This window comes from Anomaloglossus baeobatrachus, chromosome 5 (assembly GCF_048569485.1).
Source record: "Anomaloglossus baeobatrachus isolate aAnoBae1 chromosome 5, aAnoBae1.hap1, whole genome shotgun sequence".
NCBI lineage: Eukaryota > Metazoa > Chordata > Amphibia > Anura > Aromobatidae > Anomaloglossus > Anomaloglossus baeobatrachus.
Genome location: NC_134357.1, coordinates 539962393 through 539988935, shown reverse-complemented (window position 1 = coordinate 539988935; position 26543 = coordinate 539962393). Strand labels below are relative to the sequence as shown.

Here is a 26543-nt window from a genome sequence, read left to right as displayed (position 1 = left end):
GTACCTAGTATATAATTTATTACACCACATCAATTGACTGCTCAGTATTAGTCCTGGTGGACAGTGAATATTTTTCTGCCTATGGCAGTTCCTACTTAGCCAATTTTTGAGATAAACTCGCTTGTATATTATCCTGCCTGGTATTTTGCACAAGAGTTCCCTGATGTAGAGGGTGGAAGATCAAATGGTCCTAAGGGGATTTTGATCATCAGGAGTTGGCATATATTAGGGTTTTTGCTGGCAGCACCCAGTGATCTATCCTATCCTTGTGTCTTAGTTAGCAGGGCTCACTTTGCTCAAGTCTATCCCTAACCAACTGTGAATTGTTTACTTCTTACATCATCGTTGTTATATGTTGGGTGCTTTATCTAGCTCTTTGGGGCCGCTCTGAGGCAAGTGAGGATTTCTTTCTTTTTCTTTGAGGCTAGCTAGTTTCTTAGGTGGTCACGAGGCATCTAGGTAGAGTAGGCACACTCCACTGCTATTTATAGTTGTGTATATATAGTAAAGGGGTGCTGCCAGTTAGTTACCTAACACTCGTGCTCTTTTTCTGGGGTTTTAGGGGATCTTAGTTTTTAGAATGTCAGTGTTCTCCTGACCCCAATTTACACTCATTGCTCCTCCATACAAACCTGGGTATAGTCCTTTGTAATCAGGTCTCCGAGAGCCCATACGCAAACAACTACAGCTGGTAACTCCTGATTACAGAGTGAAGGACCAAGAAACGCTCTTTCAAGTGGCAAGAGGTATAGAGATGAATCAAGCAACTTACAAGACCACCCCACTTACAAATGTGCTGCATTCATAGTCACCTGAAGAGTGTCATCACGTTATCTCCAGCCCTGGGCCTGCCCGACTACCAGAAATCATTATACCTGTTTGCTATGGAGAAAGACAGCGGTCCTTTAGATACTACTCAGCCAGTTTGCATCCAGTTGTCCGAGAAACACCAACCTAAAGCACCAGTTAAAGATCAATGCTCAGCATGACATCACTGCTCCCTGACAATGTCATCATCTCCTGGTGTGTGGTCCTTAATCCTGCTACACTTCTCCCTCTTCCAAGAGGGGAGTGTCTCACCTCTGACACCTTGGTGGAAGTGGTGGTCGACACTGGCATAGCTTTACATGATTGCCTTGAACTCCTGAGACAGGAAACCTCTGGATTCGATACGGTGATGGATACACCCTTGGAAGACCCTGACTTAACCCCTTTGCGGATGGATCAACATGTGCAGATCAAGAAGGACGGTATGGTGGTGGTAGTAGCAGAAAACGGTGTGCCGAGAGCAGTTGCTACCCTCATTACTGTCTGCAAAAGAAGCACAAGTATGTGCTTTCACTGAAGACTGCAAGATGGCAGCCAACATCTACTCTGTAATGGAAGACGAGAGACTTTATCACCGCGAATGGAAATGTACGTTACAATGAGGCCATAAAAGTACTGATGGAAGCTTTGCTATTGCCAGACAGTCGCGGTGAGCAGATATGAGGCCTACATTGGAAGAATCAAGGGAAGCGGTAATAAATGCCCTCGCTGACAGAACAGCCAAAGAAGCAGCAATGTGACCACTTACCACAGAAACAGTCAGCAAATCTGTGCTCCTTAAGTGACCCCGATGTGAAGAAAAAAGGAAAGATGGAAAGTCTTGAGAAACCACTGTCCTGACCCTACAAAAGCAAGTCTCCGAAGAAGAAGAGGACTGAGATGGTGTGCAGCTGCGTGCTCCCGGAGACCATAAAAAGTGGCTAGGGACCTGCTTTTACTGCCAGCCAAAGAGATATGTCAGGCCTTGGGGACAGAACTGACCCTACACACCCCATACCATCCACAGAATAGTGGGAGGGTTGAGAGGTTGGGTCAGTGTAGGAAACAAGGGTATGAGAGTCTTCCCTTTGCATTGTTTAGTGTCAGACACACCCCAGCAAGGACCACTAAGTTGAGACCCTATGAAATCCTGTTTAGAAGTATCCCCAGATAATTAAACAACAGGTTTAGTTAAAGTAACTAAACATTTGCTTAAGATACGTTCAGTGTTCTCCTCCACTCCAGATCCAGATAAGGAGATGGCTGTCTACAAGCCCTGGAACCAGATATGATGTGACCTTCCAAGGTTTCCTGATGATCAGCACTGCTGTAAAAGTAGAAGGGAGACCCACATAGATCCACGCATCCCACTACAAAAAGGTGTTGGAAAAAAATGCTTTGCACATGAGGTAAGAGACAGTGCTATATCATGAAAACTATACTTAATTTCTAATTGGAGGTATTTGCTAAAATTATAACACCTACTACATATTGGGATAGGATCTTGGAGATGGGGATACTCCTTTAAATTTTTACATAACTTTCCTCATAGATCTATTTCTATTTTAAGGTATATTTGTCTCAGTGATATTGTGATAGGAGACCACCCTTTTTTCTGCCCCCCCTCACCCACCATGGACACAGAAGAAGGGAATTTTGTTTACTTACCGTAAATTCCTTTTCTTCTAGCTCCTAATGGGAGACCCAGACAATTGGGTGTATAGCTTCTGCCTCCGGAGGCCACACAAAGTATTACACTTTAAAAAGTGTAACCCCTCCCCTCTGCTATACACCCTCCCGTGCATCACGGGCTCATCAGTTTTGGTGCCAAAGCAGGAAGGAGGAAACTTATAAATTGGTCTAAGGTAAATTCAATCCGAAGGATGTTCGGAGAACTGAAACCATGAACCAAAAGAACAATTCAACATGAACAACATGTGTACACAAAAGAACAACAGCCCGAAGGGAACAGGGGCGGGTGCTGGGTCTCCCAATAGGAGCTAGAAGAAAAGGAATTTACGGTAAGTAAACAAAATTCCCTTCTTTGTCGCTCCATTGGGAGACCCAGACAATTGGGATGTCCAAAAGCAATCCCTGGGTGGGTAGAAGAATACCTCGATAAAAAGAGCCGAAAAAACGGCCCCCTCTTACAGGTGGGCAACTGCCGCCTGAAGGAGTCGCCTACCTAGGCTGGCATCTGCCGAATCATCGGCATGCACCTGATAGTGTTTCGTGAAAGTGTGCAGACTCGACCAGGTAGCCGCCTGACACACCTGCCGAGCCGTAGCCTGGTGTCGCAATGCCCAGGACACCGACGGCTCTGGTAGAATGGGCCTTCAGCCCTGCAGGAATCGGAAGCCTAAAAGAACGGTAGGCTTCAAGAATCGGTTCCTTGATCCACCGAGCCAAGGTTGACTTGAAAACCTGAAATCCCTTACTCTGGCCCGCGATCAGGACAAGAGCGCATCAGACCGGCGCAGGGGCGCCGTGCGAGAAATGTAGAGCCGGAGTGCTCTCACCAGATCTAATAAATGCAAATCCTTGTCGCATTGGTGAACTGGATGCGGACCCAAAGAGGGTAAGACGATATCCTGATTGAGATGAAACGGGGATACCTTAGGGAGAAAGTCCGGGACCGGACGTAGAACCACCCTATCCTGGTGAAACACCAGGACGGGGGCTTTGCATGACAGCGCTGCTAGCTGAGACACTCTTCTGAGTGATGTGACTGCCACTAGGAAGGCCACCCTTTGCGAAAGGCGAGATAGAGAGATCCCGCATCGGCTCGAAAAGTGGCTTCTGAAGAGTCGTCAGCACCCTGTTAAGATCCGAGGGTGTTAACGGACGCTTGTAAGGTGGGACCGGAAAGCGCCGATACTTGTCCCTTGAGAGAGCCGAGAGACAAGCCCTTGTCCATTCCGGATTGAAGGAAAGAAAGAAAAAGTGGGCAAGGCAAACGGCCAGGGAGTAAAACCCTGATCAGAGCACCAGGATAAGAAGATCCTCCAAGTCCTGTGATAGATCTTGGCGGACGTTGGTTTCCTGGCCTGTCTCATGGTGGCAATGACATCTGGAGATATCCCTGATGACACTAGGAGCCAGGACTCAATGGCCACACAGTCAGGTTTAGAGCCGCAGAATTCAGAAGGAAATATGGCCCTTGAGGCAGCAAGTCTGGTCGGTCTGGGAGTGTCCACGGTTGACCCACCGTGAGGTGCCACAGATCCAGGTACCACGATCACCTCGGCCAGTCTGGAGCGACGAGGATGGCGCGGCGACAGTCTGACCTGATCTTGCGTAACACTCTGGGCAGTAGTGCCAGAGGAGGAAATACATAAGGCAGTCGAAACTGCGACCAGTCGTGAACTAGCGCGTCTGCCGCCAGAGCTCTGTGATCCTTGGACCGAGCCATGAATGCCGGGACTTTGTTGTTGTGCCGAGACGCCATTAGATCGACGTCCGGCGTTCCCCAGCGGCAACAGATCTCTAGAAACACGTCCGGGTGAAGAGACCATTCCCCTGCGTCCATGCCCTGGCGACTGAGAAAATCTGCTTCCCAGTTTTCTACGCCCGGGATGTGAACTGCGGAGATGGTGGAGGCTGTGGCTTCCGCCCACAGCCGAATCCGCCGAACTGCTCGGAAGGCTTGACGACTGCGTGTGCCACTCTGTTGGTTGATGTACGCAACCGCCATGGCGTTGTCCGACTGAATTCGGATCTGCCTGCCCTCCAGCCACCGCTGGAACACCTTTAGGGCTAGATCCACTGCCCTTATCTCCAGAACATTGATCTGAAGGGAGGACTCTGTCGGAGTCCAGGTTCCCTGAGCCGAGTGGTGGAGGAAGACCGCTCCCCACCCTGACAGACTCGCGTCCGTCGTGACCACAGCCCCGGCTGGGGGCCGGAAGGATTTTTCCTTCGCCCAGGAAGTGGAAAAAAGACACCACTGAAGAGAGGTTTTGCTGCAAGGGAAGAGAGACGTTCTTGTCTAGGGACGTCGACCTCCTGTCCCATTTGCGGTGTCCGATAGAATCGAACGCAGACGAAACTGCGCAAGGGAACTGCCTCCCTTGCTGCCACCATCTTCCTTAGAAAGTGCATGAGGCGCCTCAAGGGGTGACTGGGCCCGAAGGAGAGATTGCACCCCTGTCTGTAGTGAACGCTGACTATGCAGCGGAAGCTTCACTATCGCTGAGAGAGTATGAAACTCCATCCCGAGGCAAGTCAGTGATTGGGTCGGTGTCAGTTTTGACCTTGGAAATTTGATGATCCACCCGAACCCCTGGAGAGTCTCCAGAGCAATGGTCAGGTTGTGTTGACATGCCACCCAGGAGGGTGTCTTGACTAGAAGATCGTCTAGGTAAGTGATCACCGAGCGGCCCTGAGAGTGTAGGACCGCCACCACTGCTGCCATGACCTTGGTGAAGACCCGTGGGGCTGTCGCCAGGCCGAATGGCAGTGCCACGAACTGAAGGTGTTCGTCCCTGATGGCGACACGCAGAAAGCGTTGAAGCTCGGGTGCGATCGGCACATGGAGATAAGCATCCTTGATGTCAATTGATGCTAGGAAGTCTCCTTGTGACATCGAGGCTTCAGAGTGTTCACCGCCTGAAAAAGTGCATCGGCTCGCTCGGGGGGCGGAGATGTTTTGAAGAAACGAGTCGGAGGACGAGAGCAGAGCTCTATCCTGTAACCGTGAGACAGAATGTCTCTCACCCATCGGTCTTGGACATGTGGCCACCAGGCGTCGCAAAAGCGGGAGAGCCTGCCACCGACCGAGGACGCGGTCTTGGTGAGGTCGAAGTCATGAGGAAGCCGCCTTGTGACTTAGACCGCCATGCAGAAGAGTTCCTCTAGCCCTCCTCTGACCTGTTGGACGTGGAGGAACGGAACTTTGCTGAGGACCGAAATGACCGAAACCTTTGGACTGGGGCAAGGACGAGACCTTTCCCTTGGACTGTCTAGTAACTTCATCCAATTGCTCGCCAAACAAACGGTCGCCAGAAAATGGCAAACCGGTTAAGAACTTCTTGGAAGCAGAGCCTGCCTTCCATTCACGTAGCCACATGGCCCTGCAGACTGCCACCGAATTGGTGGATGCTACCGCTGTACGGCTCGCAGAGTCCAGGAACGGCGTTAATAGCGTAGAACGAAAAAACCTACGCCTGAGAAGTGAAGGACACAACCTGCGGGGCAGAGGTATGTGCAACCGCAATAATCTCAGCCAGAGAAGCTGAGATAGCTTGGAGTGCCCTCACGGCTGCGAAGGCTGGAGCAAAAGATGCGACTATGGCTTCATAGATGGATTTCATCATAAGCTTTATTTGCCTGTCAGTGGCATTCCTGAGAGATGGACATCTGCCACTAATACTACGGATCTAGCCGCCAGCCTAGAGACTGGAGGATCCACCCTGTGACACTGAGCCCAACCCTTAACAACGTCAGGGGGGAAAAGGGTAACGTGTGTCAATAAGGCGCTTAGTAAGCGCTTGTCCGTAAAGTTCTGTGCTTCTGGACGGCCCCTCTGGAGTTAGAGTGATCGAAACACGCACTCCTGATGAAGTCGGGGAAGGTTCCCAGCGGGCCCGCTTAGCCTATCAGAGGCCCCGGTCCGTGACGGAGTTCTCACCGTGGGATCTGGGTGTTACCCCAGGAGCCCCTTGTTGTACCGACCCAGAGGGACCCGGGAGCGATGAACTCACAGCTCCCTGGCCCTGTGCTATCGGTCTGGACTGCAAGGCTTCCAGTATCTTAGCAGACCCTCTGTCCATAGACTGAGTCCTGGAATGTGAAAGCTACTCAGAGATTTGCTGATTCCAACATGTAAACTCTGTCCCTGTCATCTGTGCAGTGGAAACCGGCGGTACCACCTGGCCGAGGGTCCCACCAGTGCCGGAGGCTCCGGCTGAGTGAGTGCCCTCGGGGCCAAGCATTGTACACAATGTGGGTATGTGGAACCTGCCTGTAATATAGCCGCACAAGAGGTACAGGTTGTAAAATAAGCCAGTGCCTTGGCACCCTTACTCTTTAAGAGCAGACAATAGCATGTCGTCCGCAGAGTAATCAGTGAGGGTATACAGCCAAAAGCAAATAATGCTGCCGAACAGTGAGATCATATACCATATAAATAAACATATATATATACACTGCGGAACCAAGGGGGGTCAGCACCTGAAAACTGGTGCCCCACAGTGCTCAGTGAGGGGGAAGGAGGATACCAACGTATGCTCCAGCCCTCCCTGCCGACGTCCAGTCGGCCGTCCCGTCGTTACTCCTAACTGGCAGGCCCGAGAACGGGAGTATATGGTACTAGGCCGCAAGAGCCGGGGACTAAATTTAAAAACGCGGCCGGCAAACATGGCGCGGTCGTCCCAGTCTCACAAACCACTCAGCAACCGCTGTGGCGTTTGTAACACAGATGCTGCATGCACCGTCCCTCAGGGGACACAGAGTACCTTATGATGCAGGGCTCTGTCCCTGATGATGTCCAGTCTCCTGTCCGTCAGAATCCCCCAGGGGCTGCGGATGGAGCCCGGTCCCAGGCATGGCGACCGGTTAGAATCCCCCTCTCCCAGAGCAGTGGAGCAGATTCTGAGATCCTCCACCGGCAGAATTATAACAATGGCTGCCGGCGTTCCGAGGGGAGGAGAGAGCCGTGGGCGGAACCGCAAAAGTGCGGGAACCTGGTGGCCCATAGTGATCAGTGAGGGGGGCGGTGGACAGCGAAGTGTGCTCCAGCCCTCACTGTCGGCATCATACCGACCGTCCCGCCTTTTTCCCTGACTGGCAGGCTCAGGGGCGGGAGTTTAACACACTAGGCCGCAAAAGCCGGGGACTAAAGTAAAAACCGCGGCCGGCAAACAGGCACGGTCGGCGCGGTAGTCCCAGACAAAAAATCCACACCGCAGTCGCAACTGCGTCTGAGGCCAAGGTGCTTCATGCACCGTCCCAACGGGGACACAGAGTACCTGTAGATGCAGGGCCATGTCCCTGACGATACTCCGTCTCCTGTCCGGCAGATTCCCCCAGGGGCTGCGGAGGGAGCCCGGTCCCAGTGGCTGGATGACCGGTTAGGATCCCACTTCCCCAGAGCCCCTAAGGGATGGGGAAGGAAAACGGCATGTGGCTCCTGCCTGTGTACCCGCAATGGGTACCTCAACCTTAACAGCACCGCTGACTCAGTGGGGTGAGAAGGGAGCATGCCGGGGGCCCTGTTAGGGGCCCTCTTTTCTTCCATACGATATAATCAGCAGCTGCTGCTAACTAAAATGTGGAGCATTGTGTGCATGTGTGCCTCCTTCAACACAAAGTATAAAACTGATGAGCCCGTGATGCACGGGAGGGTGTATAGGCAGAGGGGAGGGGTTACACTTTTTTAAAAGTGTAATACTTTGTGTGGCCTCCGGAGGCAGAAGCTATACACCCAATTGTCTGGGTCTCCCAATGGAGCGACAAAGAAAGGAAATGTTTTAAAGGGGTGGCCAACTTATTTAGTGTCTTGTTACAAAGCAGACACTAATAATTTGTCAGATGAAAGAGAAGGTGCTGATGAAAAAAAATGTACAGAGATGTTGTATAATTTCAATAATTGAAATACTGGTGTATAGACTTGCTTATCACAGTTGGGTAGTATGGAATTGATCTACAGACTGGAATTCCCAGCTGTCCATATGTGTAAGTACATACCTATCCCTACTTTAACCCCTTCACGACCGGCCGATTTTGCGCTTTCCGTTTTTTTTTCGCTATTCTTCTCAGAGATGTAACTTTTTTATTTTTCAGTCAATATTGTCATAGGAGGGCTCGTTTTTTTGCGGAACGAGCTGTACTTTTAAATTAAACCATGAGTTTTACCATATAGTGTACTGGGAAACGGCAAAAAAAAAATCCAAATGCAGAAAAATTGCACAAAAACAAGTGCAATTGCACTGTTGTTTTTGAGATATTTTATTAACTGTGTTCACTACATGGTAAAACTGATGTGTCAGTGTGATGCGTCAGGTCGGTGCGAGTTCGGAGACACCAAACATATATAGGTTTACTTTTATCTACGGGGGTTAAACAAAAATTAGAAGTTTGTCCAAAGAAAGTGGCATGCGTTTTGCACCATTTTCCGAGACTTGTAGCGGTCTAACTTTTCGGGATCTATGGCTCAGTGACTTTTTGAATCTTGAGCTGACGTTTTTAACGGTATTATTTCTGCGCAGATGCTACGTTTTGATCGCCTGTTATTGCATTTTGCGCAAAATTTGTGGCTACTAAAAAACAATTTTGGGTTTGGAATTATTTTGCCGCTACGCCGTTTACCGATCAGATTAATTGATTTTTTATTTTGATAGATCGGGCATTTCTGAACGCGGTGATACCAAATGTGTGTATATTGTTTCTTTTTTTTAACCCTTTAATTTTCAATGGGGCAAAAGGGGGTGATTTGAATTTTTTCAAAACTTTTTTTTTTTTTATCTTTACTAGTCCCCCTAGGGGGGCTATAATGATCAGCTGTCTGATCGCTCATTCATTTCTCCCGATTAGAGCAGCAACGCTCAGACCAGGAGAAATTATCATCTCTTGTAACAGCCAGTACTCGGCTGTTTCTTACAGGACCTTAGTCATGTGAGCACACGAGTCATCACATAACCCTGTGCTTCCATGGCAACCACCGGATCCACGTGATCACGTCACGTGACTTCCGGTGGAGGCCTGTAAGTTATAGCGCGATCACTATTATAATGGCGCTGTCACATACTGACAGAGCCATTTAAGGGGTTAAAAGGCACGGGGGGGAGAACACGATTGCACTCGTGCCTAGCAGGCACACACGTCAGTTGTAGAAATCAGCTGACGTGCGCTGATCGCCGCAGGGTGCTTGCAGCAGCCTGCGAGGATTAACAGTATGACCGCTGGGACATAACCCCTTAATGACCGCAGGCAGTAAAATTAACAATAGCTTGAATTCTGATAGCAAATGTGTAAATGGAGTGGAGGAAGATTTAATGATACTAAAAAGGTACCGTCACACATAACGAGATCGCTAGCGAGATCGCGGCTGAGTCACGGTTTCTGTGACGCAGTAGCGATCCCGTTAGCGATCTCGTTATGTGTGACATCTACCAGCGATCAGGCCCCTGCTGTGAGATCGCTAGTCGTTGCAGAATGGTCCAGGCCATTTTCTTCAAAGGCGATGTCCTGCTGGGCAGGACATATTGCTGTGTTTGACACTGTGTGACAGGGTCACAGTGACTGCCGAGATCGTTATACAGGTCGCTACTGCGACATGTATCGTTACTGAGTCTTTGGTAAGAACTGTGTGACATCTCACCAGCGACCTCCCAGTGATCCCTATCAGGTCGCATCGTTTTCGGGATCGCTGGTAAGTCGTTGTGTGTGACTGGGCCTTAACAGCATAGGAGATCCAATTACAAAACACCTGCACTGCTGCAGTGTGTCGGGCCATAAAGAACAGGTGAAGGAAATATGAAGACTCAATGGGAAGCAGCGTTGCTCAATCCAGAGCTCAGAAACAAACAATCCAGAAAATAGAATTGAAGAGATGGCACTGAGGACCTGTTAAAGCGCAGTGTTTGTGTGAAACAGAAGTCGTCCCGTATCTACCCTCCGCTGTTAATGTAATCTAATATATAAAGCTGCGTGTATGTATGTACGTACTGCTTTGCGAAAGTATTCAGCCCCCTTAAATTTTTCAAACTTTTACCATATTTCATGTTTCAAACAAAGATAAAAAAATTTAAATTTTATGGTGAAGAATCAACAAGTGGGACACAATTGTGAAGTTGAACGAAATGTATTGCTTATTTTAAACTTTTATAAAAAAAAAATAATTAACTGAAAATTGGGGCGTGCAATATTATTCGGCCCCTTTAAAGTTAATACTTTGTAGCCACCTTTTGCTGCATTTACAGCTGCAAGTCGCTTGGGGTATGTGTATCAGTTTTGCACATCGAGAGACTGAAATTCTTGCCCATTTTTCCTTTGCAAACAGGTTGAGCTGAGTGAGGTTGGATGGAGAGCGTTTGTGAATAGCAGTTTTCAGCTCTTTCCACAGATTCTCAATTGGATTCAGGTCTGGACTTTGACCTGGCCATTCTTGTTTATTTGTGAACCATTCCATTGTAGATTTTGCTTTTTATTATTAATTTATTTATTTTTTATTGAAAGACAAATCTCCGTCCCAGTCTCAGGTCTTTTGCAGACTCCAACAGGTTTTCTTCAAGAATGGTCCTGTATTTGGCTCCATCTTCCCATCAATTTTAACCATCTTCCCTGTCCCTGCTGAAGGAAAGCAGGCCTAAACCATGATGCTGCTACTACCATGTTTGACAGTGGGGATGCTTGTGGAGAGACGGGGGTCAGTGGGTGCTCTCGTCCGCTGGCCCGGCCGCCTTTAGAAAGACAGCATGGCCCAGGGCTCAACCCAACTGAACGGCCGACCTCCTTAACCGTGGGCGGAACACTACTCAGACAACACAGGATGAGGGAATCACAATATTAAGACTTAATTGTTTGGGGATCCAATAAACGGAATATGGCACTTAACCAGCAAAATCACAGAATATAACCGGCAACAGTTTCTCACCCTTCCGCTGGCTCACCAGGGATTAGAATGTCCAATTCCTCAGAGCTTCCAGGGCTACTTACTCCAAACCAGCAGCACACCGCTTTCGGCGGGCACCCACCAAGAATGGAATAACCCCAGATTTAGGAAGCTGGCTGAGGTCCGCAAAGTCTGTAGTCCGGTGACTGTATTGTCCCAAGCTGGATTCCTTCCTTAGGTAGTCCTTGATTTCACAGCCGAATCCTTGCATTCGATGCTGAAGTCCATGTAGTGTTATAATCCAGGTTCAGCTATGGCTTGCCAATCGGATCCGCAGGTCCTAGATTGGTATCATGTAGCAAGAGTCTACCTGGGCAATGGACAGCCCTCCTCCTTATACCCTTGAGCTCTCCATTCAGACCATTGGGGTCTTCACGATTGGTGGATAAGACAGGGCTCTTATGGCTAGATCTCAAGCCGCATATAAAATATCCCTATTAGTAATGGTCTCGGACAGTAACAAGGGAGACAGCCCAGCCACATCGCATCCAACAATACAAAGGAGGTTTGCACAATTGATTTGTCTGGGTATCAGATCCTCTATGGTCAAGGTAATTACATGAATCAACAAGAACTTTAACACTAGACTCAATAAAACGAAACATTGAGGGGTTATCCCCCATTTACAGTTAGGTCCAGAAATATTTGGACAGTGACACAATTTTCACGAGTTGGGCTCTGCATGCCACCACATTGGATTTGAAATGAAACCTCTACAACAGAATTCAAGTGCAGATTATAACGTTTAATTTGAAGGTTTGAACAAAAATATCTGATAGAAATTGTAGGAATTGTACACATTTCTTTACAAACACTCCACATTTTAGGAGGTCAAAAGTAATTGGACAAATAAACCAAACCCAAACAAAATATTTTTATTTTCAATATTTTGTTGCGAATCCTTTGGAGGCAATCACTGCCTTAAGTCTGGAACCCATGGACATCACCAAATGCTGGGTTTCCTCCTTCTTAATGCTTTGCCAGGCCTTTACAGCCGCAGCCTTCAGGTCTTGCTTGTTTGTGGGTCTTTCCGTCTTAAGTCTGGATTTGAGCAAGTGAAATGCATGCTCAATTGAGTTAAGAGCTGGTGATTGACTTGGCCATTGCAGAATGTCCCACTTTTTTGCACTCATGAACTCCTGGGTAGCTTTGGCTGTATGCTTGGGGTCATTGTCCATCTGTACTATGAAGCTCCGTCCGATCAACTTTGCGGCATTTGGCTGAATCTGGGCTGAAAGTATATCCCGGTACACTTCAGAATTCATCCGGCTACTCTTGTCTGCTGTTATGTCATCAATAAACACAAGTGACCCAGTGCCATTGAAAGCCATGCATGCCCATGCCATCACGTTGCCTCCACCATGTTTTACAGAGGATGTGGTGTGCCTTGGATCATGTGCCGTTCCCTTTCTTCTCCAAACTTTTTTCTTCCCATCATTCTGGTACAGGTTGATCTTTGTCTCATCTGTCCATAGAATACTTTTCCAGAACTGAGCTGGCTTCATGAGGTGTTTTTCAGCAAATTTAACTCTGGCCTGTCTATTTTTGGAATTGATGAATGGTTTGCATCTAGATGTGAACCCTTTGTATTTACTTTCATGGAGTCTTCTCTTTACTGTTGACTTAGAGACAGATACACCTACTTCACTGAGAGTGTTCTGGACTTCAGTTGATGTTGTGAACGGGTTCTTCTTCACCAAAGAAAGTATGCGGCGATCATCCACCACTGTTGTCATCCGTGGACGCCCAGGACATTTTGAGTTCCCAAGCTCACCAGTCAATTCCTTTTTTCTCAGAATGTACCAGACTGTTGATTTTGCTACGCCAAGCATGTCTGCTATCTCTCTGATGGATTTTTTCTTTTTTTTCAGCCTCAGGATGTTCTGCTTCACCTCAATTGAGAGTTCCTTAGACCGCATGTTGTCTGGTCACAGCAATAGCTTCCAAATGCAAAACCACACACCTGTAATCAACCCCAGACCTTTTAACTACTTGATTACAGGTTAACGAGGGAGACGCCTTCAGAGTTAATTGCAGCCCTTAGAGTCCCTTGTCCAATTACTTTTGGTCACTTTAAAAAGAGGAGGCTATGCATTACAGAGCTATGATTCCTAAACCCTTTCTCCGATTTGGATGTGAAAACTCTCATATTGCAGCTGGGAGTGTGAACTTTCAGCCCATATTATATATATAATTGTATTTCTGAACATGTTTTTGTAAAAACAGCTAAAATAACAAAACTTGTGTCACTGTCCAAATATTTCTGGACCTAACTGTATAAACAAAATATCTTCATGTCCGGCTGAATGTACAGAAACTTTAACCCTTGCTAGGCACTGACAAAGTCCATGTCGTCACAATGGTGTGTTCAGGGTGATGAGTTTTGTTGCTTTTACGCCAAACATATCGTTTGGCATTGTGCCAAATCAGTTTGATTTTGGTTTCATCTGACCGGAGCACCTTCTTCCACATATTTGGTGTGTCTCCCAGGTGGCTTGTGGCAAATTTTAAACCACACCTTTTATGGATATCTTTGAGAAATTGCTTTCTCCTTGCCACTTTTCTATAAAAGCCAGATTTCTGCAGTGTACGACTGATTGTTGTCCTATGGACAGACTCTCCCACCTCAGCTGTAGATCTCTGCAGTTCATCCAGAGTGATCATGGGCCTCTTGGCTGCATCTCTGATCAGTCTTCTTGTTTGAAGTGAAATTTTTGAGGGACGGCCGGGTCTTGGTAGATTTGCAGGGGTATCAGACTCCTTTCATTTCAATATGATCACTTGCACAGTGCTTCTTGGGATGTTTAAAGTTGTGGAAATCTTTTTGTAACCAAATTCGGCTTTAAACTTCTCCACAAAAGTATCACGGACCTGCCTGTTGTGTTCCTTGGTCTTCATGATGCTCTCTGTGCTTTAAACAGAACACTGAGACCATAACAGAGCAGGTGTATTTATACGAAGGCTAGATTACACACAGGTCGATTATATTTATCATCATCAGTCATTTAGGACAACATTGGATCATTCAGGGTTTCCTCTATGAAAGTCTGGAGTGAGTTTGCTGCACTGAAAGTAAAGGGGCCGAATACTATTGCACGTCCCAATTTTCAGTTTATTTTTTTTTATAAAAGTTTAAACTAAGCAATAAATTTTGTTCAACTTCACAATTGTGTCCCACTTGTTGATTCTTCACCATAACATAACATTTTTTTATTAGTATATGTCTGCTAAAAGTGCTAAAGGAATCCGCACCATCGCATTTACAATCACAACATTTTGAACAGACACCCCATTTGACTCAGGAAACGTCATAGACTATGTTTTGATGGGAAAATTTAACCCCGCGCTTTACAGTTACTCTCCAAAAAACCTGCTTCCATTAAAGCCAATGGAGCTGGGCGCTACAAGTCATTAATAGGAGCTCTGACTGGTTGCTATAGGCAACAAAGGACATTCTTAGTATAAGAAGCTTGTGTGAGGTAATATGATTTCTGTGGAGAGACGGACAGAGGCAGACAGGGACAAGAGGCAGACTGGGACAGACAAAGAGATACAGAGACAGACAAGGAAAGAAACAGACAGACAAACGGAGACAGACAGACAGAAGATAAAGACAAAAGACAATAAAGAGCCATTGAGAGCCATCCCTTTAATTCTGTTTTTTGGACTGATACTAACAGCATGAAGAATTGTCTCTGCACACGTAGCCGGAGTACACATCGGGTAATTAACCTGATGTGTACTGTGGCTAGGAGTGCAGGGAACAGGGAGCCGGCACTGGCAGTGTGAGAGCGGCGGACGCTGGTAACGAAGGTAAATATCGGGTAACCAAGGTAAGGGCTTCTTGGTTACCCGATGTTTACCGTGGTTACCAGCGTCCGCAGAAGCCGGCTCCCTGCTGCCTGCACACGTAGCAGAGTACACATCGGGTAATTAACCTGATGTGTACTGTGGCTAGGTATGCAGGGAGCCAGCGCTAAGCGGTGTGCGCTGGTAACCAAGGTAAATATCGGGTTGGTTACCCGATATTTACCTTAGTTACCAAGCGCAGCATCGCCTCCACGCGTGCTGCTGGCTGGGGGCTGGTCACTGGTTGCTGGTGAGATCTGGCTATGTGACAGCTTACCAGCAACCCCTGTAGCGACACTCCAGCAATCCCTGCCAGGTCAGGTTGCTGGTGGGATCGCTGGAACGTCGCTTAGTGTGACATCTCACCAGCGACCTCCTAGCAACTTACCAGCGATCCCTATCAAGTTGTATCGTTGTTGGGATCGCTGGTAAGTTGTTTAGTGTGACTGGGCCTTTAGACGTATGGTGTACAGAACTCCCCAGCTTGTCATGAATTAGAGGAGCCACTGTTAAATAAGACACTATTTTCTGAGTTCAGCCACGTGTGTTCGTGGTAGGACAAATGCATTTCTGTCCTACTATTCCCTTTATTTCTCCAAAATCAAGCTTATTCTCAAAACTACATCTGTTGACCCACGGGTTAACTTGTGAAATATGTATTTTTGGCAGGAGTGTTTGTTATCGCATCCTGTAATATTGTAATTATCAAGGTCAAACTGACCCAAAGAATGTCCATTCTAGCCAAAAAATTGCAAGATGTTCTATAAACATGTCAAAATTGATGAATTACTCTGGGAACATGTAATTTGTCCAAAAAAAAACTATTGTGTAATCTATTTTTATGCACTTCAGAAACCTATAAATATTCGCTATTATAATAAACGTGTGTGATACTCTTGAGCTAAGACACTGGCTATGCGTCTTAAGGCCGCTTTACACGCTATGACATCGCTCAAGCAATCTCGTTGGGGTCACGGAATGTGTGACGTACATCCGGCTGCTTTAGCGATGTCGTTGCGTGTGACACCTATGAGCGATTTTGAATCGTCGCAAAAACGTTCAAAAATCGCTAATTGTTGACATGCCCCCTTATTCCCAATTATCGCTGCTGCTGCATGTACGAGGTTGTTTGTCGTTCCCGTGGCAGCACACATCGCTATGTGTGACACCGAAGGAACGAGGAACCGCACCTTACTGGCCGCCGGCAATGAGGAAGGAAGGAGGTGGGCGGGATGTTACGGCCGCTCATCTCCACCCCTCCGCTTCTATTGGGTGGCCGCTTAGTGACGTCGCTGTGACGCAAAACGAACCGCCCCCTTAAAAAAGGAGGCGGTTCGCCGGTCACAGCGACGTTGCTAGGCAGGTAAGTAGTAGTGTGACAGGTCTGAGTGATGTGCGCCACGGGCAGCGTTTTGCCCGTGTCGTACAACCGATGGAGGCGGGTACGTATGCTAGAGATATCGGTAACGAGATCGCAGCGTGTAAAGCGGCCTTTACTTATTGAGCGTCTCCAGGATTCGGCTGCCGATCCAACCATCCTCTGCTACCTGAGATGAAAAAAAAAGTCTCCCGTCTCTAACACCATGGCATCCCATCCCTGCTCTCTATTTTGTAAAAGCAGGGAGAGACTGTGAAAGTGCCAAAAGTATGAAATGCCAAGCAATGAGCTACACTTAAATTTTGCAATTTTTCAAAGCTTTTTACACCAGAATTCTGGCGTCAAAGCTTTGATGAAGTGGGGCCTGTGTCACTATCACTACTGATGTAACCTTCGTCTCAAGCAGGCTACCTCTTGGAGGCTTGGATTGCAAGGAGATGACTATAGTATATAATTTGTTACAAAAGGTGAAGGTGCCTCACTACATAAAAATATGACAAGCATTTTAGATTGTGGTCTCCAATTAATTTTTCATTTTACTTTGGAAATGGTTAGCCCTTTCATTATTATATTTATTGTAGCCAAAAGTTTTTACTTACTTTCATTTTATTGGACATCTGTTCAATTTTCTTCTTATGGTTTTCTATCACCTGAAAATAAACCAAGGGTCAACATGTATGTACACTGGACACATCAAGAATCCCTATACAGTGCCTTGCAAAAGTATTCGGCCCCCTTGAATTTTTCAACCTTTTCCCACATTTCAGGCTTCAAACAAAGATAAAAATTGTAATGTTATGGTGAAGAATCAACAAGTGGGACACAATTGTGAAGTTGAACAAAATTTATTGCTTATTTTAAACTTTTGTAAAAAAAAAAAAAAATGAACTAAAAATTGGGACGTGCAACATTATTCGGCCCTTGTACTTTCAGTGCAGCGAACTCACTCCAGAAGTTCATTGAGGATCTCTGAATGATCCAATGTTGTCCTAAATGACTGATGATGATAAATATAAGCCACCTGTGTGTAATCAAGTCTCCGTATAAATGCACCTGCTCGGTGATAGTCTGTGTTCTGTTTAAAGCACAGAGAGCATCATGAAGACCAAGGAACACAACAGGCAGGTCCGTGATACTGTTGTAGAGACGTTTAAAGCCGGATTTGCTTACAAAAAGATTTCCACAACTTTAAACATCCCAAGAAGCACTGTGCAAGCGATCATATTGAAATGGAAGGAGCATCATACCACTGCAAATCTACCAAGACCCGGCCATCCCTCAAACATTTCATCTCAAACAAGGTGAAGACTGATAAGAGATGCAGCCAAAAGGCCCATGATCACTCTGGAGGAACTGCAGAGATCTATAGCAGAGGTGGGAGACTCTGTCCATAGGACAACAATCAATCGTACACTGCACAAATCTGGCCTTTATGGAAGAGTGGCAAGAAGAAAGCAATTTCTCAAATATATCCATAAAAAGTGTCGTTTAAACTTTGCCACAAGCCACCTTGGAGACACACCAAACATGTGGAAGAAGGTGCTCTGGTCAGATGAAACCAAAAATCGAACTTTTTGGGCAGAATGCCAAACAATATGTTTGGCGTAAAAGCAACACAGTTCGTCACCCTGAACACACCATCCCCCACTGTCAAACATGGTGGTGGCAGCATTATTGTTTGGGCCTGATTTTCTTCAGCAGGGACAGGGAAGATGGTTAAAATTGACGGGAAGATGGATGGAGCCAAATACAGAACCAATCTTGAAGAAAACCTGTTGGAGTCTGCAAAAGACCTGAGACTGGGACAGAGATTTGTCGACTGGGACAGAGATTTGTCTTCCAACAAGACAATGATCCCAAACATAAAGCAAAATCTACAATGGAATGGTTCACAAACATATCCAGGTGATAGAATGGCCAAATCAAAGTCCAGACCTGAATCCAATCGAGAATCTGTGGAAAGAGCTGATAACTGCTGTTCACAAACGCTCTCCATCCAACCTCACTCAGCTCAAGCTGTTTACAAAGGAAGAATGGGCAAGAATTTCAGTATCTCGATGTGGAAAACTGATAGACACATACCCCAAGCGACTTGCAGCTGTAATCGAAGCAAAAGGTGGCGCTACAAAGTATTAACTTAAAGGGGACGAATAATATCGCACGCCCAAATTTTCAGTTTATTTTTTATAAAAGTTTAAAATAAGTAATACATTTCGTTCAACTTCACAATTGTGTCCCACTTGTTGATTCTTCACCAGAAAATTTAATTTTTTTTTATCTTTATGTTTGAAGCCTGATGTGGGAAAAGGTTGAAACATTCAAAGGGGCCGAATGCTTTCGCAAGGCACTGTACACGCGGTAACCTACATTTTGTAAAGAATCGTGCTCTGTATGTAAAGACTCTAATTCTTGACGTAAATTATTACTCTCTTCAGTCAAACGTCTTTCTTCCTCTTTCCAGTCTGTCATTTCAAGCTTCTTAATTTCACTTTGTAAACTTAAAAAAAAAAAAGTTAAATCATTCTACTTGATTAAAAGTAACACAAATGCATCCAATTTTTTTCTAGTTTGGTACCCTTCTATTTTCTTCACATGCTCCTCTTCCTTTAACTTCTGAGATGAAATTTGTGCCTCATTTTCCCTGTAGTTTGCTCTCGATTCGCCTAGCTTTCTCTTTAGATTGCACACTTGTTCCTGGAGTACGTTATTTTGCTCTTGAAAATCCTTTAGCTACAAGAAAAAGATGCATTCAACAAGAGAACATTTATTACAACTGAAGACAAAAGAAAAATAATTGTTTGTACAAAGTATAAGTTAATACAAAAGTTACTTTTCCATGCACTCTTTTTTATATAAAAGGTTCTAGAAGTCCCAGGAATTTCGAGCTCCATAGGGTTCCAATGGCAGAAATGTTAAATGACCCCTCTCTGGGACTTCTAGTGTTAAGCAGTTGATTTTTTAGATTACTGTTGAAGGACAAGGGAAGTTTTGGTTTGTGTGCTTTCGTTTTTTCCTTGCCTTCTTCAACAGCCATAACTTCTTTATTTTTTCGTCACCATAGATGTGTGAATGCTGTTTTTTGCAGAAGAAATTCTACTTTTCAACGGCACCATTCATGTTACTATATAATACACTGAAACTCATAAAAATGAGCTAAAGTTCAAAATAGTGGAAAAAATGCAATTCTGCCTTTGGTTTTTGTGTTTTGTTGTTTTTACGGCGTTCATTGTGTTGTAAAAGAAGGGAATTTTGTTTACTTACCGTAAATTCCTTTTCTTCTAGCTCCAATTGGGAGACCCAGACAATCGGGTGTATAGCTATGCCTCCGGAGGCCACACAAAGCATTACACTAAAAGTGTAAAGCCCCTCCCCTTCAGGCTATACACCCCCCGTGCTGCTACGGGCTCATCAGTTTTGGTGCAAAAGCCAGAAGGAGGAAAAAATTATAAACTGGTTTAAAGTAAATTCAATCCGAAGGAATATCGGAGAACTGAAACCATTTAACATGAACAACATGTGTATACAAAAACAGGGGCGGGTGCTGGGTCTCCCAATTGGAGCTAGAAGAAAAGGAATTTACGGTAAGTAAACAAAATTCCCTTCTTCTTTGTCGCTCCTTATTGGGAGACCCAGACAATTGGGACGTCCAAAAGCAGTCCCTGGGTGGGTAAAAATACCTCATAATAGAGCCGTAACGGCTCCGTCCTACAGGTGGGCAACTGCCGCCTGAAGAACTCGCCTACCTAGGCTGGCATCTGCCGAAGCATAGGTATGCACCTGATAGTGTTTCGTGAAAGTGTGCAGGCTCGACCAGGTAGCTGCCTGACACACCTGCTGAGCCGTAGCCTGGTGTCGCAAGGCCCAGGACGCTCCCACGGCCCTGGTAGAATGGGCCTTCAGTCCTGAGGGAACCGGAAGCCCCGAGGAACGGTAAGCTTCGAGAATTGGTTCCTTGATCCACCGAGCCAGGGTTGATTTGGAAGCTTGTGTCCCTTTACGCTGGCCAGCGACAAGGACAAAGAGTGCATCCGAGCGGCGCAGGGGCGCCGTACGAGAAATGTAGAGTCTGAGTGCTCTCACCAGATCTAACAAGTGCAAATCCTTTTCACATTGGTGAACTGGATGAGGACAAAACGAGGGTAAGGAGATGTCCTGATTGAGATGAAAAGTGGATACCACCTTAGGGAGAAATTCCGGAACCGGACGCAGAACCACCTTGTCCTGGTGAAACACCAGGAAAGGAGCTTTGCATGATAACGCTGCCAACTCCGACACTCTCCGAAGTGAGGTGACTGCTACTAGAAAAACCACTTTCTGCGAAAGGCGTGCGAGCGAAATATCCCTCATTGGCTCGAACGGTGGTTTCTGAAGAACCATCAGCACCCTGTTCAGATCCCAGGGTTCTAACGGACGCTTGTAAGGAGGGACGATGTGACAAACCCCCTGCAGGAACGTGCGTACCTGTGGGAGTCTGGCCAGGCGCTTCTGAAAAAACACAGAGAGCGCAGAGACTTGTCCCTTAAGGGAGCCTAGCGACAAACCCTTTTCCAATCCGGATTGAAGAAAGGACAGAAAAGTGGGCAAGGCAAAAGGCCAGGGAGAAAACGCCTGAGCAGAGCACCACGACAGGAATATTTTCCACGTCCTGTGGTAGATCTTGGCGGACGTTGGTTTCCTAGCCTGTCTCATAGTGGCAATGACCTCTTGAGATAATCCTGAAGACGCTAGGATCCAGGACTCAATGGCCACACAGTCAGGTTGAGGGCCGCAGAATTCAGATGGAAAAACAGCCCTTGAGACAGCAAATCTGGTCGATCTGGCAGTGCCCACGGTTGGCCGACCGTGAGATGCCACAGATCCGGGTACCACGACCTCCTCGGCCAGTCTGGAGCGACGAGGATGGCGCGGCGGCAGTCGGCCCTGATCTTGCGTAACACTCTGGGCAACAGTGCCAGAGGAGGAAACACATAAGGAAGCTGAAACTGCGACCAATCCTGAACTAAGGCGTCTGCCGCCAGGGCTCTGTGATCTTGAGATCGAGCCATGAATGTTGGGACCTTGTTGTTGTGCCGTGACGCCATTAGGTCGACGTCCGGCATCCCCCAGCGGCAACAGATCTCCTGAAACACGTCCGGGTGAAGGGACCATTCCCCTGCGTCCATGCCCTGGCGACTGAGAAAGTCTGCTTCCCAGTTTTCTACGCCCGGGATGTGAACTGCGGAGATGGTGGATGCTGTGGCTTCCACCCACAGCAGAATCCGCCGGACTTCCTGGAAGGCTTGCCGACTGCGTGTCCCACCTTGGTGGTTGATGTAAGCCACCGCTGTGGAGTTGTCCGACTGAATTCGGATCTGCTTGCCTTCCAGCCACTGCTGGAACGCTTTTAGGGCAAGATACACTGCCCTGATCTCCAGAACATTGATCTGAAGTGAGGACTCTTGCTGAGTCCACGTACCCTGAGCCCTGTGGTGGAGAAAAACTGCTCCCCACCCTGACAGGCTCGCGTCCGTCGTGACCACCGCCCAGGATGGGGGTAGGAAGGATTTCCCCTTCGATAATGAGGTGGGAAGAAGCCACCACCGAAGGGAAGCTTTGGTTGCTTGAGAGAGGGAGACGTTCCTGTCTAGGGACGTCGGCATCCTGTTGGAGGACCGCAACTACTGTAGCCATGACCTTGGTGAAAACCCTTGGGGCTGTCGCCAGGCCGAACGGCAGTGCCGCGAACTGAAGGTGTTCGTCTCCTATGGCGAAGCGCAGGAAGTGCTGATGCTCTGGAGCAATTGGTACGTGGAGATAAGCATCCTTGATATCGATCGATGCTAGGAAATCTCCTTGGGACATTGAGGCGATGACGGAGCGGAGGGATTCCATCCGGAACCGCCTGGTCCTTACGTGTTTGTTGAGCAGTTTTAGGTCCAAAACAGGACGGAAGGACCCGTCCTTCTTTGGAACCACAAACAGGTTGGAGTAGAAACCGTGACCCTGTTGCTGAAGAGGAACCGGGACCACCACTCCTTCTGCCTTCAGAAAGCTCACCGCCTGCAGCAGAGCCTTGGCTCGCTCGGGAGGCGGAGATGTTCTGAAGAATCGAGTCGGAGGACGAGAGCTGAACTCTATCCTGTAACCGTGAGACAAAATGTCTCTCACCCAACGGTCTTTTACTTGTGGCAGCCAGGTGTCGCAAAAGGGGGAGAGCCTGCCACCGACCGAGGATGCGGTGTGACGAGGCCGTAAGTCATGAGGAAGCCGCCTTGGTAGCGGCACCTCCGGCGGTCTTTTTAGGGCGTGATTGAGACCGCCACGCGTCGGAGTTCCTCTGATCCTTCTGAGGCCTTTTGGACGAGGAGAATTGGGACCTGCCCGCACCCCGAAAGGACCGAAACCTCGACTGTCCCCTCCTCTGTTGGGGTGTTTTTGGTTTGGCCTGGGGTAAGGATGTTTCCTTTCCCTTGGATTGTTTGATGATTTCATCCAATCTCTCACCAAATAAACGGTCGCCAGAAAATGGCAAACCAGTTAAGCACTTTTTGGAAGCCGAATCTGCCTTCCATTCCCGCAGCCACAAGGCCCTGCGGACTGCCACCGAATTGGCGGATGCTACCGCCGTACGGCTCGCAGAGTCCAGGACAGCATTAATAGCGTAGGACGCAAATGCCGACGTTTGAGAGGTTATGGACGCCACCTGCGGCGCAGACGTACGTGTGAGTGCGTCAATTTGCGCCTGACCAGCTGAGATAGCTTGGAGTGCCCATACGGCTGCGAATGCTGGAGCAAAAGACGCGCCGATAGCTTCATAGATGGATTTCAACCAGAGCTCCATCTGTCTGTCAGTGGCATCCTTGAGTGAAGCTCCATCTTCCACTGCAACTATGGATCTAGCCGCCAGTCTGGAGATTGGAGGATCCACCTTGGGACACTGAGTCCAGCCCTTGACCACGTCAGGGGGGAAAGGGTAACGTGTATCCTTAAGGCGCTTGGAAAAACGCTTATCTGGACAAGCTCGGTGTTTCTGGACTGCCTCTCTGAAGTCAGAGTGGTCTAGAAACATACTCTTTGTACGCTTGGGAAACCTGAAACGGAATTTCTCCTGCTGAGAAGCTGACTCCTCCACTGGAAGAGCTGAGGGAGAAATATCCAACATTTCATTGATGGACGCAATAAGATCATTCACTATGGCGTCCCCATCAGGAGTATCAAGGTTGAGAGCGGCTTCAGGATCAGAATCCTGATCAGCTACCTCCGCTTCATCATACAGAGAGTCCTCTCGCTGAGACCCTGAACATTGTGATGATGTCGAGGGGATTTCATAGCGAGCTCGCTTAGTCGGTCTGGGGCTGCGGTCCGTGTCAGAGACCTCACCCTGGGATCCATGAGACACCCCGGGAAGACATTGCTGTTCCAACTGAGGGGGACCAGGGGACAATGATTCCACAGTGCCCCTGGCTTGAGATGCCGGCCTGGACTGCAAGGCTTCTAATATCTTAGCCATAGTCTCAGAAAGTCTTTCAGTAAAAACTGCAAACTCCGTCCCTGTCACCTGGACAGTGTTAACAGGTGGATCTCCCTGGGTCACCCTTAGCAGAGACTCCGGCTGAGAAAGTGCCACAGGGGCCGAGCATTGCACACAATGAGGGTCAGTGGAACCTGCCGGCAGTATAGCCGTACATGCTGCACAGGCAGCATAGTAAGTCTGTCCCTTGCTATTTGTGGACGACATGCTGTTGTCTCCTCTGAGCAATACAAGAGGGGATATAGCCAAAAATCAACAGTGCACCATACAGTGTAAAGTATAGACTATAATCAATAAACTATAAATACACTTCTGCACTAGTGGGGCCAGCACCACAGGTGCTGCTTACCGCCCGCGCAAAGCGTTTGTGTGGGCACCAGAATTCCTGCCTGGGTCTCTTTGAGCTTGTCTGTCCTCTCCAGCGTTAGCAGAGCTGAGAGGAATGGCTGCCGGCGTCCTGAGGAGAGGAGGGAGCCGTGGGCGTGACCCAGAAAAGTGCGGGAACTGGTGCCCCACTGTGCAGAGTGAGGGGGGTGGAGTATGCAAAGCATGCTCCAGCCCTCAGTGCTGCCGTACTGTAGCCATGCCCTGTACAGCGTCCCGCCCTTCCCCTGACTGGCAGGGCTGAGGGCGGGAAGAAAAAGAGACTAGGCCGCAGAAGCCGGGGACTCGAGTTATAAGCGCGGCCGCCGTATAAGCGCGGTCGGCGCGGAAGTCCCCGGCGCACTAACAGTCCCAGCCGCGCCGCAGTGATACCCATGGCAGCGGCGGTCAGCGCGGCAGTCCCCCTACACAAACACACTCAGCGACGCTGAGTGTATAGTGGCACAAACGCAGTCAGCGCTGCTGTCCCCGGTGCACTAGCACACCCAGCAATGCTGGAGTGTTGCTGTGCGCGGTCCCCACGGGGACACAGAGTACCTCCAAGTAGCAGGGCCATGTCCCTGAACGATACTCGGCTCCTATCCAGCAGGGTCCTCAGGAGCTGTGGATGGAGCACGGTCTCCTGTGCCTGGAGACCGATGGGATCCCACTTCGCCCAGAGCCCTAAGGGGGATGGGGAAGGAAAACAGCATGTGGGCTCCAGCCTCCGTACCCGCAATGGATACCTCAACCTTAACAAACACCGCCGACAAGAGTGGGGTGAGAAGGGAGCATGCTGGGGGCCCTGTCATGGGCCCTCTTTTCTTCCATCCGACATAGTCAGCAGCTGCTGCTGACTAAGCTGTGGAGCTATGCGTGGATGTCTGACCTCCTTCGCACAAAGCATAAAAACTGATGAGCCCGTAGCAGCACGGGGGGTGTATAGCCTGAAGGGGAGGGGCTTTACACTTTTAGTGTAATGCTTTGTGTGGCCTCCGGAGGCATAGCTATACACCCGATTGTCTGGGTCTCCCAATAAGGAGCGACAAAGAAATAACCTAAAACCATGATCGTTCATGCAAGTCCAATTACAGCAAAACCAAACTTGCTTTGATTTTTATCCATTTACCTTATTTTTCAGATTCTAATGCCGGCGTCACACGGGACGATCTATCGTGCGATCGCACGAGCGATCATACCCGCCCCCGTCGATTGTGCGTCACGGACAATTAGTTGCCCGTGTCGCACAAAGTCGTTAACCCCCCGTCACACGTACTTACCTCCCGGACGACGTCGCTGTGGGCGGCGAACATCCTCTTCCTGAAGGGGGAGGGACGTTCGGCGTCACAGCGACGTCACACAGCGGCCGGCCAATAGAAGCGGAGGGGCGGAGATGAGCAGGACGTAAACATCCCGCCCACCTCCTTCCTTCCTCATTGGCGGCGGGACGCAGGTAGGCTGTGTTCGTCGTTCCCGGGGTGTCACACGGAGCGATGTGTGCTGCCATGGGAACGACCAACTACAGGAGTGCAGAAGGTGAACCGACGTTTTGAAAATGAATGACGTCAACAAGCAACGATACGGTGAGTATTTTTGCTTGTTCACAGTCGTTCGGATGTGTCACACGGTACGATATGTCAACGATGCCGGATGTGCGTCACTAACGACGTGACCCCCGACATATCGCACGATATATCGTACCGTGTGACGCCGGCATTAGACTTACACGTTGTAGCAGGACTTTCTCTTGTTAAAAAAAGTGTTTGTCTTATAGACTGAAGGCAGCTTCCTGTTATGGAGGAGAACGCAGACACTGCATCCTCCCCAAATCCTAAATAGAACTGTCCTTTCTTGTGCTCTGAATTGATCTATGTGATCGGCGCAAAGGAGGACACTTACTAGGATCCGAACAGAATCTGCAGGAGCAGCTGAAGGACCTTCTAACCATTTAATTCTAGGACCCGTTTTACATAATACAGATCGGCTTGAGGACTTATATACAGTATTCTAGAATGCTATATATA

The 26543-nt window shown here is 48.1% G+C and overlaps 1 protein-coding gene across 4 annotated transcripts in view; it reads right to left on the bottom strand.

The window, feature by feature from the left end:
- The window catches only part of CEP85 (centrosomal protein 85), a 162880-nt gene that overhangs the window by 25688 nt on the left and 110649 nt on the right, over positions 1-26543 (bottom strand). For 3 of the 4 annotated variants that reach the window (XM_075351101.1, XM_075351103.1, XM_075351102.1), the window contains 3 exons: positions 19222-19376; positions 19014-19143; positions 17246-17296 (listed from right to left, as the gene is read on the bottom strand). The exons of the other annotated variant lie outside the window; for it this stretch is intronic. In XM_075351101.1, the coding sequence (XP_075207216.1) occupies positions 17246-17296; positions 19014-19143; positions 19222-19376 (336 nt within the window). The remainder of the gene's footprint in view (positions 1-17245; positions 17297-19013; positions 19144-19221; positions 19377-26543) is intronic. 4 annotated transcript variants of the gene reach the window in all.